We start from the raw sequence: 16,059 nt of genomic DNA on the forward strand, positions 1-16,059 counted from the left end.
AAAGCAAGGGTTGGGCAGTGGACTGAGCCGTTGGTTGCAATTCGCAACCTCACCACTAGATACCACTAAAATTTACACACTGCACTTTTAAAGTTTGTTTGTGGGACCTATCGTTATCGTACAGTTACACCTAAAGTGACAGGAGTGCAAACGTTACAACTTTGCCCATAGGTTGGGTTCATTGTAACAAACAAAGGGTTTGTTGTAACACCTGCTAGAAACACCAATAATTCAATACAACTCTGTCTATATACTAAAGGTGGATATTGTTTATATATCTGCCTATAATAGATTGATATCCACACATTTATCCATTCATGATCCTTCATCTAACCATCCTTGTATTTAGCATCAATGCATATAAATAAGATTTTTTTTAAAGGGCTGCACAATTAAGACAAAAAATATATAATTGTAAGTTATTTCCCTTGAATATTGTATTAACAGTTATTATTTTGAAACATAGGTATACAATGATAATGAAGTGGATTTAACAGTGTAAATACTAAGGCTTAACTGTAACACTGTGTGACAACTAACCCCACTGTGTAAAAATGTTTTTAATCCCAGCTACCTGTTACTAGGAGTTGCTAACATGTTTCAAAATGGTATTATGTTTACAAGACCGGGATTAAAATAATATAAGGTGGGATTTGTTGATTAACACACCCAACTCAGAAATCGGAAAAAAAACACAAGATGAAAAAATGTACTTTAATGCCTCCAAAACACTTTTTGTTCAATATCTTAACCAAAACACATTAAAACTTTAGTTTGTGCCCCGCTCACCCCTACAGTTCCTGCTTTTCACAAAAGTTTGTCTTGCGCTGTGTGCGAAGACATGCTGTATGTTTAAATAGTCACTTCTCACCCTGGACTTTGAGCATACAGCCAAAAGGCTTGTTTTCCTGTTCTCAAAGTCCAAGAGAAGTTTATTTAGCTTTGCAGTAATTGAGAGAATGTCGGATAACCATATTGTGTCAATTTGGGGCCTACATTTAAAAAAAATATATAACTTGATTTCTTCATTAAGCTTGTGCTGTTAAAGAACATTAATAGAAGTGAAGCTTCACACATTCAGGTGAGTTTGTTTTAACATTGGGTGTGACCAAACTTGAGAACATATGTTTCAATAGCATTGCATTGAGTTAACCACATTTGACTCATCAGTGTGTGGTGAAAGATCCTGTCTGGTTTGATGTGAAACCACTGACACCTGTGAATCTTGACACCTTTTAAAACAGAAAGTACATTATCTCCAAGTATTCAACACACAGCAAGTAGTGAACACACACCCGGAGCAGTGGGCAGCTATCCCTACAGCACCTGGGAAGCAATTGGGGTTAAGGTGCCTTGATCAAGGGTTATAATTGCATTTACAAAAACTGGATTGGAATTGAATTTGGTCATTGATGAATGTTTACGCAAAAACCTACAATATAGATTGTTACACTTTTACAAGCATTGCATACACTGTAAAAAGTTGGATCAACTTAAAAATTACTTGAAAAACATTGAAAATTTTTAAACTAAAATATTCTCACTTTAAAAGGACACTCCACTTTTTTGAAAATATGCTCATTTTCCAACTCCCTAGTTAAACATTTGATTTTTACCATTTTGGAATCCATTCAGCTGATCTCCGGGTTTGGCACTACAACTTTTAGTATAGCTTAGCATAATCCATTGAATCTGATTAGACCATTAGCATCACACTAAAAAGAACAAAGAGCTTGGATATTTTTCCTATTTAAAACTTGACTCTTCTGTAGTTACATCGTGTACTAAGACCGACCGAAAAGTTGTGATTTTCTAGGCCGATATGTCTATATCTATAACTATACTCTCATTCTGGCGTAATAATCAAGGACTTTGCTGCAGTAGGTGCAATGGTATTACGCAGCAGCCGAAAATAGTCCCCTTAGTATCTTTCAATAGCAGGGGACTTTTTTGGGGAAAAATATTGAAACTCTTTGGTTGATTGATTGAAAATCTTTATTGACATAATATATTGTACAAAGAATAAATAAATAAATAAATACATAAAATGGCTTTGTACAATTATCAGTCAAAAGGATAGACACAATAAAGCCATTGGCTTATTTCCATTGTAGTCCTTCAAAATGTATGCACTTGATAGTGCGTGTGAATGTTTATAAATGTAGGAATATGGTATAAGCATATCCTAAAGTAAAAGTTATTATATATTTTGAATATGCGAATGTTTAAAACAAAAAATAAAACCGTAAAACGTAGACAAAACATCCCCAGACATATAAGAAACATACAATACACGTAACTTTTATAACACTACTACTGTCTACTACTCAGCCAGTTCTTTATTTTTAGGTGCGATGCTGCATGGTCTAATCAGATTAAATGGATTGTGCTACGTGGTAGCCCCAGACCCAGAGATCAGCTGTATGGATTCCAAAATGATAAAAAAACAAATGTTTAACTGTAGGCAAGCTGGAAATTTATATTTAAAAGTGTCAAAAGAATGTCCCTTTAAATGAAAATTTTTGTTGGAAATGTTACCAATTGAAGTAATATTTCATTAAATTTTTTTCATCTAAAATTGTTTTAAGTGAGAATATTTAAGCTCATGAAACTTAATTTGTTTAGCTATTGCCAATTTAAGTAAGTTTTTTCAAAGGGGTCATGGCACGAAAATGTTAGCATTGCCACTTTGTAGGTTTGAGCAAAAATGTGTCGTTTTGGGTGTGTCTTTTAAAATGCAAATGAGCAGATGAAGCGCAAACACTGATCACAATGATGGTGGTTTGATGCAATTCAAACTCAATTGTGCTGTCAAGTCCTTCTTTTCTCTCTCTTTCTCTCTGCACAAAATGGCAGTGCTGTGGTTGGATAGAGTACATTAAGGGGGCGGTATTATTCTAATAAGATATCCTTATGACATCATAATGAAAGCCAAATTTCAATGACCTATTTTTGCTCACACCTACAAAGTGGCAATGCCAACACCCTCACGCCATGGCCCCTTTAAAGTAGAGCAGCTTTCACTTTTTACAGCATAGTTTTTTGTTCATTAATTTTGTAAAAATAAAACCTTAAAACATTACGATTAAACATGTTAAAAGATTAAACATTTCTGCTAAACAAATGAATACAACATACCCAAACATTATGGGGCGGTTTCCCGGACGGGGCTTAGACTAGTCCTAATTGACTAAAATAAATGTAAGAGCTGTCCAAACTGAAAACACTGACATTTCTTAAAATACATCAGTGCCCTTTTTTTTCCATCAAAATGCACACAAGTAATGTTTTTAGTAAGGCATGTTTGTTAAAACTAATTATATTTCCTCATTAAACTAAGAACTAGCCCTGGTTTAAGCTAATCCCTGTCCGGGAAACCACCCTTAAATGTAAGAATGAATTGTCATACAAAGGCAAAATGAAGACCTGTTAAATATGAATAGAAAAATAAGTCTTTTGCTTGTGATGTTGAAAAGTATTGAATATCATGCATTAGAGATCTCATTTTTTTCCATATGGCAATGGAATATATAAACAACAGCAATTACAGCAAGAATCACATTATATTTTTTTTATGCTGATGTCATTGGGCATCTCAGGAATCTCATAGCATTGCACAATGTGCCTAAATTCAGTCTACAATGTACGAGTCTCCGAAGTTCTGATACAAAAAACTGATAACAAAATTATAAGCTTAAATTAGTAAAAAATACGTTTATTGTTCTCTTTCTACATGGACCATATGAAACTTTTATTACTGATAAATACCCCTTTCCTGCCAGCCACTGATTCAACATTATTCACAATGAGATTAAATGTTAAGCAAACACTAGCAGTCATTTAAGCAGCACGCACCGCTCAAAAAAAAAAAATATATATATATTAACACGTGCAGTCTGTTGAAAACTACTGTAGCTTTAAGAACATTTTTCTTTAGATAATACATCTCAAATATTGCATTAAGATCTTTAAAAATTCCAAAAATGTAAAGTGGTGTAGTATTCTACAAAGTAAAAACGCTAACTTCAAAGTGCCTATCAGCAGTGTCTGGTGCCCTCTCTCCCGCACAAAATATCCTTCCCCAAAGTAAATCCAGTGCTTGCATAGTTAGATTTAACAAATCTATAATGGAGAAACAGCAGAAATTGTCCAATATCAAGATAAAATCAAAGGTTTCTCCTCTTCTTTATTTACTAAGAGCACTGAAATCATCGATGATGAGAAAAAGTAAAACTCCACAGCATAGCTGAGTTCATAGAGCTCCAGATTGACACTGAGAATCCATTCAAATATAGCAGCGATGTGTTTATAAAAGTAAGTCATCTGAATGAAGAAGATGATGTCTGATTTATAAAGTCAGGGGATAAACATTTCATTTTAAAATAAATATTTTATAATGTTGTACAACTGTGAATAATTTCACCTATATTTTATTCTAGCTCTCTATAGATACAGTGTATGGGTGATTCTTGCGAAATTAGACTTGCGAGGTGTCATGAAACATTTTGATAATAAAAGTAAAGGCTATCAAAGTAATAAGCACACAGTTATAAACATCTTTTCATGTACTATTGTGCACATGATTGTAAATGACATCATAAATTTTTTTTTCACATTAAAAGGAAAATTTTCATTACCGCAACGTGTCAATGACTGGATTTTGGTTCTTTGACATGGAAATGTTTATAATTAAAAAATCTAAAAAATAAAAGCTTCAGTGCATGTTATACTATAAACATTTACAGTAAAGAAACATGTGTATTTGGGGTTCATTGGTTACTGTAGAGACAATAATAAGAAATATAAATGTGTCCAAGACCAATTTTCTCATCCTCCCCAACAATTTTCAATTATTGTTTAAGATTTTTTTTTTAATTGTTGGAAGGGACTCAAGATGGCTGCCATGTAAGCAGTTCTTATTTTTTCTCTCCAGATAAAATTTAAAAAAATTGTCATAGACAACTTTTTAGTTCTCATTACCGAAACATGAGTTTGTAAATGCATATATTTAATGTAATATCACGTTGCGGTAATGATACTCTTTTTAAATGTTCTAAATATAATGATTATAGTAAGTTCATAAGAAGAAATCTTATATGTCCAAAAATATTGGCTTCAAGGGCTTTTTAAACATTCTGATGCTGGACACCTTCTAAACCTGGATTTCGTGAGAATCACCCGCGTATGCTTTTCCATGCATAGTATTGCAACATGTTTGAGCATTAAAGGATACAGAGGATGGTGGCAGAAACCTGTATCGTTGAAAAGAAAACACGTAGCGGGTAGAGGAACCGCTCATACCCGGTCAGCGAACATTTGCCAGTGAGGTAAGTCAGGATGGTGGTATAGAGACATATACATACAAAACTCAAACCAGCTCCCAGATAATGGAGCACCATCAACTTTTCTGGCTGTTTTAAGAAAAAACAAGAGCCAAACATTTATTTTTACTTTCAAAGTGATTTTGTGTGTTTATTCTCAATGCATCACTTATAATATATTTGGGATGTACATTTTGCATTTGCATTTTTTAAGATAGGATCTTGTAATGCATACTTGTAGTGTTCGTAATATTTACACACTGTATCTCGTGTACACTATGCATACAGGAAAAACTCCCAACCTTTACAAAGTTTGTTTTATGACCACACCTATGATCAACATGACATGAAATGTTGTCATACTTGTCTTGTAAGTGTTAAGAAGTCTTTTCTTTTTGGTTATGAAACCATAGCATTAAATACTCGTTTATTTGCACTGAAACATTCAATTATGCATATGCCGCAAGCTACATATATAACAATACTCACATTGAAGTTCGCAGACATAAAAGCACCTGCCGCTGCCACACAGCCGATAACCATACCAATCTTACTGAGTAGAGAATTAACACTGCTTCTGTCCACAATATGTGCATGATGTAAAATGCTGAAAATCAGGACTGTGGGGACAAAGACAGACACTATTACCAAGAAACCTCAGAATGACCATGAAAAGTCAAATGTCATTTATACCCACACAAAAATGAACCGGCATTGATTGTTGCAGAGAAAAGGGAGTTCTCTGGTAAGTTTGTTCCACTTGAACTGTAAAATAAACAGAAAAGATATGAAATTCATTATGATGTGAATAGTGTTATAAAAGCGTTTTAGAGGTAAGTGAAATTCAGGCTATATGCATCAAAGTTGGATGTCAGTCTTTCACATGACTCAATATATTTTGTTCATAGGATGTTTTTCTGTAGAGCAAAGCTAAATCACAAAAAAAAGTACATATTGGTTTTCACAGACATGGTCACAAATGTGTTGTACAAACCTTATTGTTGGAACATTTTTCAAAGTGCAGCACGTTTCATTTGTCAGACATGAGTTTCTGTATTCCCTGTGAAGATGAAATGTCTTATTATGAGAAGTAAATCATAGAAATATAACATACAGAAAGATGGGTGAGATTTTCACATTACCAGTTGTTAAGTGAGCAGACATGGTTGAAACTTAATGCAATTCCATATCTGTAACAAAATAACAAAGAAAATTCAATTAACAAGTCAGTTTAATTAAATTGAACTTAACCGAAAGTCATGTCTATATTCTGCTACATTAGATACTTTATTGTTTCTGTATTTAGTATCTATTTGCTCTTGTATGATCTGGTTAATCACTCTAAAAAAATGCTGGGTTATTTTAAACCCAGCCTTGAGTAAAAGGGATGTGCCCAGCCGTTGAGTAAATTAACCCAGGCAATATTTATATTTGACATACACTGGTGCCGGTAAAATACCGTAGATCCAAATTTATGTTCTTCACTGGCAACACCCTGTTCAAAGTTAAATGAACATTAAACATTCACAAGTCTTTCTCTTTACAGAGCAAAACTAAACAAACAGCATCAAGCCAAACATTCTGGGAAACAAAATCTGAAGCAAAAAACAGAAAAAGGTTGATGATGATTTCTGATTCCCAGAATGCTTTGCATGAGGCTGTTATTGTACAGTTCCATTCTGTAAAGACAAAGACCTGTTAATATTCAAAATCCATTCAACTTCAAACAAATTCTTGCCAGTAAATAACATAAATTTAAATCTACGGTAAATTACCGGCAACCCAGCTGCAATAACATTGAAATTTCTACTGATTTTTTTTTTACAGTGTATAAACAACTTAACAATGGGTTAAAACATTTGTGTTAAAAGAACCCACCATAGTTTCAATTACAACCCAAAGGTCTGGGCTCGTCCTTATTTGACCCAATAACGCTGGTCCTTATTTGACAAAAAAACTGCATTTTTAAAAGGGTAACCCAAAAATAGTACACAAAAACATCTTTGTTGCCTTAAATATTTTTGTTGACTCAAATCAGATTTACATGTCATGTCAACTTTTTATCTTTTTATCTAAGAGTCATGTCAACAGAGATGAGTTGTCAGTGTCACAAATTATAAAATATGAAAAATCAACATAATTTTTTAAGTTATAACAACTCACCTGTACACTGTAAAAAAAATCTGTAGAAATTGCAGCTGGGTTGCCGGTAACTTAACGTAGATTTAAATTTAAGTTTTTTACTGGCAACATTTTGTTCAAAGTTAAATGAACATTAAACATTTACAAGTCTTTGTCTTTACAGAGTAAAACTATACAATAACAGCATCAAGCAAAACATTCTGGAAACAAAATCTGAAGCAAAAAACAGAAAAAGGTTGATGATGATTTCTGGTTCCCAGAATGCTTTGCATGAGGCTGTTATTCTGTAAAGATAAAGACTTGTCAATATTCAAAATTCATTTAACCCTGAACAAACGCTTGCCAGCAAACAACAAAAATTCCAATCCACGGTAATATACCGGCAACCCAGCTGCAATAACATTGCAATTTCTACTGATTTTTTTACAGTGTAGTTATAACAAATCATCTCTAGTCAAGATAAATAAGAGTAAGTGGAAATGACTTGTAAATCCGAGTTGATTCAACAAAAAATTTTAAGGCAGCAAAGTATTCTTTACAGTGAACTTAGGTTGACATTTTCAGCTATATTTTATAAGTTATACACTTATCTGTAGTTATAACAACTCATCTAGTCAAGATAAATAATAATAAGTTGAAATTACTTGTAAATCTGAATTGATTTAACAAAAAATTACATTGTGTGCATGAGTCTGATATATAGAAATTACTGAATGTATGTAAAATAATTTATGTAATAACAGGTAGAATTAACTAGAAATATTGGTAATAGATCCACAGTTTATTAAGACAAAGATAATAATAGTAATACGGGTCAATGACAAATATGTGTCATTGTTTATTCTTTAAACATTTCTGATCCTGACTCATGTATTCAGCAAAGTACGTGCTTTGACATTTATGACATCAACACCCATTATAACTTGGATTGTTGCTAAGCTTGTTATGTAATAACTGTTAACGTGTCACTATAATGATATCATAATAAAGTTTTTAATAAGTTCTTTAAAAACAGCCGTAAAAATATGAAATATAAAAAAACGCTTACAATTGATTTAAATGTGTTTTACTTTTGGTGATTACGAAACATTCAACCCTCAATATCCAAATTAATGCAACATAAGTTTATTCGTGAAAAATCCACTGTCTGCATGATCCATGTAATATCATATAAGCTTTTACTTTCTTTTATTTTAATACAGTTTTCTGAGTAATAGAGACAGTAAGAAGAGAACAAACATTTTTTTTTATTATACATAACATGAACGTTTTAGCAAACTTTAAAAAATCCTGTAATAAGTAATTTAAGAAGTTTTAGTTCAACATTAGAATGGCAAAGAATCTTGTGAACTTACACTGTCCATGAACCGATCATTGAGATGGCAGACAGAATAATGGGAAAGGTAACCCAAACACCCATGTTTCTTAGCAAGCTGCTTGAAGATCAAGATATAAGCTCAGGAGTCTTGAGGGTCCCAGAGGCTATACAACTCACAAAAATGTCTTCTTCAGCATCTTTGCTTAATTCCTTCTGGACACCTGTATGAATTTTCTCCAAATAACATAGCCTTGTTACTTTGTTCTTTACCAGATCAACTACATTCTTACTGAAACACCCAACGGAAGATTTGAGACAGGCTACTTCAGCAAACCACTCCCTAATGGCAATCACCTTTTCTTTAAGAAAATATTGCAACCACAAGGCAACTTGGGTTGGGTCGACATCGTCCCAATGTTTACTTTATGACTTTTAGTCTCAATTCCTACAAGCGTGTTAGTCTAAGAAATGTTCACGATGTAAGATGGGATAATATTTCATTTTATGGCATGACATATATGATGTAATTGAGCTTTATAAAGTACTTAAATGGGGATGAGCTTGTAACGTGTTTACTGAACAGTAGGGGTGGAATGGTACACAGAAGTCCCGGTTCGGTTCGTACCTCGGTTCAGGCGCCACGGTTCGATTCACTTTCGGTACAATGGAGGGAAAAGCAAAACAAAAATGAAGGCGGCATTTTTTTTTTGTACTTAAGCTAATCTTAATAACATAGGTGTCCTTATCAGTGTTATTTTGAGATGTCATGAATATGAACTGAAATGCATTTAACATACTATCTCGTATTTCAAAAATGTATACCACTTTAAGTAATCTTGTACTCATCTTTCATACAAATATGGGTTCAAATGTCAAGTGTTACCTAAATACATTTAAAATTTACATTTTGGCCTTATTTCATATTAATGTACTAAAGAACAAAAAAATAGGCTTGTAGGATGAATTAATAGGGGTGTACGACTTCATGAGGCGCTGCAAGAAACGACAAGTGGATGACGTCAGAGTAACGCGAGAGTGATTTGAAATCAGCCTCCTCCGCAAGATTTCTCGCGGTACTCTGACGCTGATGGCGCTGCGTAAAGTTGAGCACAGCACACTTTAAAAAAGCAGCTGAACTCGACAGAACTGCCCTGCGTATGCCTGTTGTATATAGCAGAACATTTTATCTCCTACTTCTCAGCGTGAGAAATACAAAGTGTGGCGTTTGAACTGACTGAAATGCGTGTCAAGGTGAATGCGTGAGACTTGAGAGCCCTGATTAGATGCATTTCCACTCACATACCTAACAACTGCTGAACAACGCCGACGCAAAGTCCTCGTCTTTTCCACCACCCTCTCGTCTGTACTACTGTGACTGGAAAACTGAAGTTTTGCCAAACTTGCGAGAGGCTTGCCATCCTCGCTATCGCTGCTCAACTGACTGGACCGGCGTCGACGTGACAAAAAATGCAGAGTGCCAGAGAATGTAGACGGGCTCTGATAGAGGGCATACATAGGCGGAGCTCGGATGCATCGGCGCCAATCAGAGCTTCAGAGCTAAAGCGGGGCAACAGATTAGCTGTCCATAAAGAACCCGCGTATCTAACAGTAGTTCCGCATTACATTAATTATTTTGCACGCAAGTTTTTTTATTTTCATACCGTGTATTCTCAGTTTAAATTCATGCACCGAACCGTGACCCCCGTACCGATTCGGTTCGAAACGAATACATGTATTGTTCCACCCCTACTGAACAGTATAGATAACCGAGTCTGGGATATTCTCAAGGGTAAGAACATTGTTCCAAGTTCTGTGATGTGGGCATCCTCTACCTATACCAGTGGTCACCAACCTTGTTCCTGGAGATCTACCCTCCTGCCTAGTTTTAGATCCAACCCTGCTTCAGCACACCTACCTCGATTTTTTTGATAGCCGTGAAAAGCTTGATTAGCAGGTTCAGGTGTGTTTGATTAGGCTTGGATGTGAACTCTGTACAAAAGAAGATCTACAGGGTTGGTGACCACTGACCTAGTTACTCTAGTATGGTACTGGGACCAGGGTATAGAAAGACCACCTTATAAAAATTTTATTTCACGCCCTGTGAGTATAAATGACATGAAGTGAATCGCATATCACCTTTTTTATCATGGTCACACACAAGCTAAAGAATTAAGTCACTACTGATATACTTTAAGCGGAATAGAAAAACTAAGTTTGGTTCCTAAATCAAAAGCAAATATACCACTGCTGCTATCTACCGTAAGATTTACCTGGACATTGTTTAAAACACACAAAACCCATTCCAGGCCTTTATTTTTCCATTACTTCATAACAAAGAACACACAAAAATTGTTTGATTTGCAAACGCCTTCAAAACTGGATTCTGTTCCTTAAACATAGGAATTTTTTTATCATATTTTGCAATAGTTGTTGGATAAACAAGTGAATATAATAAAATCAACTAGCATACTTGTTATGTACTCAGGATAATTTGTAATTATTGTTAGCTTAGGGCAAAGTGTTAATAGGCAAGTTGTCAAATTTTAAAATAAATAGGCCACACCACCACTCAACTGTTGAGTCACTTATTCACTTTTTATGTTTTCTCCATATTTTAGAATAACAGTAAACTCATCCAACTATGAAATTACTTGTAAAATCCCTTGTTATATTTTAGCATCTTTAGTGAAGTTGCCTTTTGCCTACAATTTGTCATGAAATTATATATATTTCAAATACAAATACAAAATACTGTGTCGAAAAATGTATTTCAATACAAATACAAAATACTGTGAGGAAAAATTTATTTAAATACAAATACAGTATTTTGAAAATACAGAAAATACATGTGAAATTGGTGTTTCAGTGAAAGTATCCCTATTATGCTGAAATCTATCTGGGTCTATTTCTGAATGCCAAAAAGCATTTAGATGTGTGCAACTGCTTAGAAACTTTTGTTTTATTTTACATATCTCTTGCTTTCCCCTGCCCTGTAGGAAATAAAAAACTAGAAGAAAAAAAACTTGGTAAACACTTTACTTGAAAGGGTGTTCATAAGAATCTCAAACAATGTCATAATTTAACAAATGACACTTAATGACAGTAGTCATAAACATCCATAAAATCTCCTTCATATTCATGACACGTGTCATGTCACGTTATGAAGGTGTCATGTCAGCCTTGAACACCCATTCAAGTAAAGTGATGTTTATAAAAACATCATAAAAACATTTTTATGTGTCGTCGACCCACAACCTAAACAGTTTATATGTGAATAAATCCATGTATTTACAAACAGTGTTTGACAAATTATTCTGCAAACCACTTCCTCTCATCGCCGCTTTTTGATGGTTTTGGGAACAATTACTCAAGAGTCGCCCTCTGTCATTTCACACAACGGAGAGCACGTCAAGCATAAAAGTCTTGTAGGTTTACTGATGAGCCCGCAGGTTCAGCAGGTTCACGCCGAGCCATGCGAATTGCAAAAGTGTAAACAATAAGGCTTCAAATGCACAAAGCTAAAAAGACATCAGCAACTGTGTGCTGATTCTGCCACTTGCCACATCACGTGTGATAGGCCTTTAAAGGAAAACACCACGATTTTTTTTACATTTTACTATGTTCTTACCTCAACTTAGATGAATGAATACATACAGTTAAAAGAAAAAGTATGTGAACACACTGGCTTACTTGGATTTCTTCATAAATTGGTCATAAAATGTGTTCTGATCTACAACTAACTCACAACAATAGAGAAACACAGTCATTATACGTTTTCATGTTTTTATTGAACACAACATGTAAACATTCATAGTGCAGGGTGGAAAGAGTATTTGAAGAGTTTCGTTGCAAAACGAGATAACTCCGTTTTTTTAATTGTTCCGAAATCTCATTTTTTGGTTGTGCATTCCAAAAATTTCAATTCAATTGCAGTTGGTTTGTTTTGATTTAAACCTTCATAACTTAAAAAATACAGCTAAGTAGCACCATAAAACAAATTAATAACATGATAACATAATAATAAACATGTTTTGACAAAAATGTTAAAAAATGGATTTATCTCGTTTTACAACGAAACTCTTCATTTATAAACGATCGTATGTGTGATTTTTGAACAGGCGAGTTACTGTCCGCTTTGAGGTCCTAAATTCCAAAACAATCGAAATGGCGGCGCCTATAAGATGGAGTCTAATGCGCTTTCTTCAATCTCAGTCATTTGCACATAAGTTTAGGTTTGAAGACACATTTCAATCTCACTTTTTGTAAACTAATATATGTACTTTTAGATAATACAGTCAGCTGACGATTGCGCGTTGTCTTTTATTCACCACCCGTCCTCTCTAAATTAGCTGGAGAGATCGTAAATCAGCGAGCCTAACCAAGTTTAGCAAATCATATTAACATAATTAAATAAGTCACTAAACTTATGTTTGGATAATTTCTATGTATATCTGGTTTGTTACCGCCTCCTGTAGACTGATGAACCATTATAAAATAATAAATGTGTTGCATGCTTAGATGTTGCACAAAATATATGGTAACCGCCCATATTAAAGTTAAATATAAAGTTAATATAAAAACAACTTGGTATTAGTCATTAGTATTTGTTTAGTATAGTATAGTATTAGATTGTCTATAGTAGTCTATTAGTATTCGTCATTAAAATTGCGTCATGCTTGAATGTGTTATACTTAAAATACAGAGAAGACTTACTTAGTGATATGTTTTTTTACAGTGTGTACATGTATGTAATAAGGTATAATATATTTTTATTAGATTGCCAGGAAATGAAAGAAGTCAGTGCTTTTGGGCTGCCCAAAATCACAGATTAAAGTCTCAACAGCATCAAAGCAAAGCATTCTCAGGTAATGCATTATATTTATACTTATTGTTCTCTTTATTTTATGATCAGATCAAACATGATCTTTTGTGATTTGAATCTGATACATTTAAATAATGAAGCTTTTTGTATTGCAGTGAGAAAGCTTTCAATTTCAACTCAGGACACACCAAATCCTAGAAGTTTAAAGTTTCTTCCTGGTAAGCCTGTACTGGGGACAGGAACTCAAGATTTTCCCACTTCAGACTCAGCTGAAAGTTCACCTTTAGCCAAGTAAATACTTCTTTAACTTTGGTGTTATATATTATAGGCTGTACCCTTAAAATAGGGATTTCAATTTAACGCTAAATCATCTGCACTAGATCTGCACTGCATCAGTCTTGTTATGTATGTGTTACTGTTATGTCCAACAGAGACCTTTTCCAAATTGAAGGCATAAAAAGTGTCTTTTATGGCCCCGATTTTATCACCCTGACTAAGGTAAGAATCAGCATTAAGACTTTTCCATATTTGTTTGTAGATTTAAATGCTGCATTTAATGTTCATTGTTAATTATTAAAGGTAGATGATGACATTGAATGGACGGACATTAAGAGGCATGCAGTTGAGGTCATCACTAACTTCTTTGAAAGCGGAGAGCACATCAAAGCAGGAGTAACGCATGCTGAGAGCAGTGAGTGAGACTTTGAATAAAAAAGATGGTTTAGTTGTATTGCATTTAAGCAAGAAGTATAGATATGTCATTTTTCAGAGTATCATGGTCAGTGTTTTTTCCTCAGCTGTCACAGAAGAAGATGATGAAATTGTCTCCATGATCAAGGAACTTTTAGATACACGAATCAGGTATGTATTCATGGTTTTGATTCAGTATAGCTTCATAACGAAACTTCATCTTTAAGAGTTGAATCTTTACAAATGATTACAATAGCTGATTTTTAAAGTCTGTCTTATATGCATGCCTTGTTAACATGTACAATGATTTGCAGAAAGAAACCCAAAGTTATTCATTGTCAAAGAGATTGTGAATGAGAAAGTCTTATTTGTAATCATATTTTCAAAAGCTATGACCAGTTGTGGAGCTTATCAATTACATAAACTTGTATCTGGCCAGTGTCTTATTTATTTATGAAGGTGACTTACACAACACAATTTCTGCTTTCTTTAAGACCTACAGTACAAGAGGATGGTGGTGATGTCATATTCAAAGGCTTTGAGAATGGCACAGTAAAACTAAAGCTGGTTGGCTCCTGCACAGGCTGCCCGAGCTCCACAATTACCCTAAAAAATGGCATCCAGAACATGCTGCAGTTTTATATACCTGAGGTAGACAATGTAGAACAGGTAAGAGATATAAATCCTGATCTTTCTCTACTAAATAAACTGTCTCATGAGAAAACGTTTAGCATTGTTTAGCTGCAAAATGCATAGCTAACTATATTTCTGTTTAATAAGGTGGAGGATGAAGTGGATGACATCAGCAAAAAAGTATTTGCAGAACTGGAGCAGAAACTGCAAGATTAATAGCATGATGCCCATATTTCAAGTTGTTAGAGTCGGATACACATGGTCCATAAACATATTTATGCATATTTAAAAAATTTAAGCATGTTCAAAGTCTGTTCTGTTTCTTGTATCACCGTCGAGTATTGTGATTGCAAAGATAACATAACTCCGCACTTTCTAGAATACATGTGTATGAATATGTATTTTGACTGTCACAGATTTACAGCACTTAAAGAGGACGGTTTTTGATTTTTAACTTTGCTTGTTTTTGAGAAAAAGTTAAAATAAGACGTTTATGCGTGAAAGTAAAATATTTATTGCACATTGCATATAACGGACATTTGTTAAAGGGAATTATTTTATGGTATATGTAGATTGCAGTGATACATTGATACATTTTTTAACTGATGTTATGTACTGCAGATCTTTACAGTTCATTGAGGCTTGGTAATCTGTAGAATATTGTTTGCAATTATTGTTCATTGTCTGTGATTAAAATGTGATTGCAATAACAATAAAAAATATTACACAATTAGCGCTCCCACGTTTTGTTTCTTTTTTACACTTTCTTCCATCATTCTTTTATACACTAACATTCTTTAAGTAACACATTTGTTAAATATAAACATTTAAATATAAATGTCTTTAGAACATGAATCTAATTATATATATATATTTTTAGCCATTTCAAATTATAAGCATCATAATAAAGCGCAAAACCCCTAGAGACAAAGAAGGAGTTCAGTTTCAGAAGACAATTTTCAAATATAATTTAGTTTGTTTGAACAAAGCCAGTTAATACTTCTTAATGACATCCAATTTAATTTTAAAGGGCCAAAGACAATATTTTGGCCTAAAAATGTTGCTGTTGCTAGTTAATAATTTTAAAAGAAATTTTTAACAGTATGATATAATATAACAAATAGATTTGACCT

The 16,059-nt window shown here is 33.8% G+C and overlaps 2 protein-coding genes across 2 annotated transcripts; one reads left to right on the forward strand and one right to left on the reverse strand.

Moving 5' to 3' along the window:
* Positions 1-2,932: 2,932 nt before the first annotated feature.
* Positions 2,933-9,995, reverse strand: LOC129416718 (transmembrane protein 150A). The gene is made up of 7 exons (XM_055171082.2): positions 8,819-9,995; positions 6,464-6,511; positions 6,316-6,381; positions 6,019-6,086; positions 5,811-5,941; positions 5,234-5,411; positions 2,933-4,343 (listed from the first exon to the last, which is right to left on the reverse strand). Exons 1-7 carry the CDS (start codon positions 8,881-8,883, stop codon positions 4,156-4,158), a joined length of 744 nt encoding a protein of 247 aa, XP_055027057.2. The 5' UTR covers positions 8,884-9,995; the 3' UTR covers positions 2,933-4,155.
* A 2,871-nt stretch (positions 9,996-12,866) lies between these two features.
* LOC129416699 (NFU1 iron-sulfur cluster scaffold homolog, mitochondrial) lies at positions 12,867-15,659 on the forward strand. Its single transcript, XM_055171062.2, has 8 exons — positions 12,867-13,013; positions 13,558-13,646; positions 13,759-13,894; positions 14,035-14,101; positions 14,183-14,294; positions 14,401-14,464; positions 14,788-14,962; positions 15,074-15,659. Exons 1-8 carry the CDS (start codon positions 12,946-12,948, stop codon positions 15,140-15,142), a joined length of 780 nt encoding a protein of 259 aa, XP_055027037.2. The 5' UTR covers positions 12,867-12,945; the 3' UTR covers positions 15,143-15,659.
* Positions 15,660-16,059: the final 400 nt, after the last annotated feature.

This window comes from Misgurnus anguillicaudatus, chromosome 11 (genome assembly GCF_027580225.2).
Source record: "Misgurnus anguillicaudatus chromosome 11, ASM2758022v2, whole genome shotgun sequence".
Taxonomy (NCBI): domain Eukaryota; kingdom Metazoa; phylum Chordata; class Actinopteri; order Cypriniformes; family Cobitidae; genus Misgurnus; species Misgurnus anguillicaudatus.

What these genes read in the sequence shown, in the direction of transcription:
- LOC129416718 (XM_055171082.2), bottom strand. Translation starts at nt 8,883, where the DNA reads ATGGGTGTTTGGGTTACCTTTCCCATTATTCTGTCTGCCATCTCAATG. An exon ending in GTCTGCTCACTTAACAACTG is followed by an intron (nt 6,382 to 6,463) that starts GTAATGTGAAAA and finishes TCATCTTCACAG; the next exon opens with GGAATACAGAAACTCATGTC. An exon ending in CAATGCCGGTTCATTTTTGT is followed by an intron (nt 5,942 to 6,018) that starts GTGGGTATAAAT and finishes TTGTCCCCACAG; the next exon opens with TCCTGATTTTCAGCATTTTA.
- LOC129416699 (XM_055171062.2), top strand. Translation starts at nt 12,946, where the DNA reads ATGGCGGCGCCTATAAGATGGAGTCTAATGCGCTTTCTTCAATCTCAG. An exon ending in ATTTTATCACCCTGACTAAG is followed by an intron (nt 14,102 to 14,182) that starts GTAAGAATCAGC and finishes TAATTATTAAAG; the next exon opens with GTAGATGATGACATTGAATG. An exon ending in AGGTAGACAATGTAGAACAG is followed by an intron (nt 14,963 to 15,073) that starts GTAAGAGATATA and finishes CTGTTTAATAAG; the next exon opens with GTGGAGGATGAAGTGGATGA.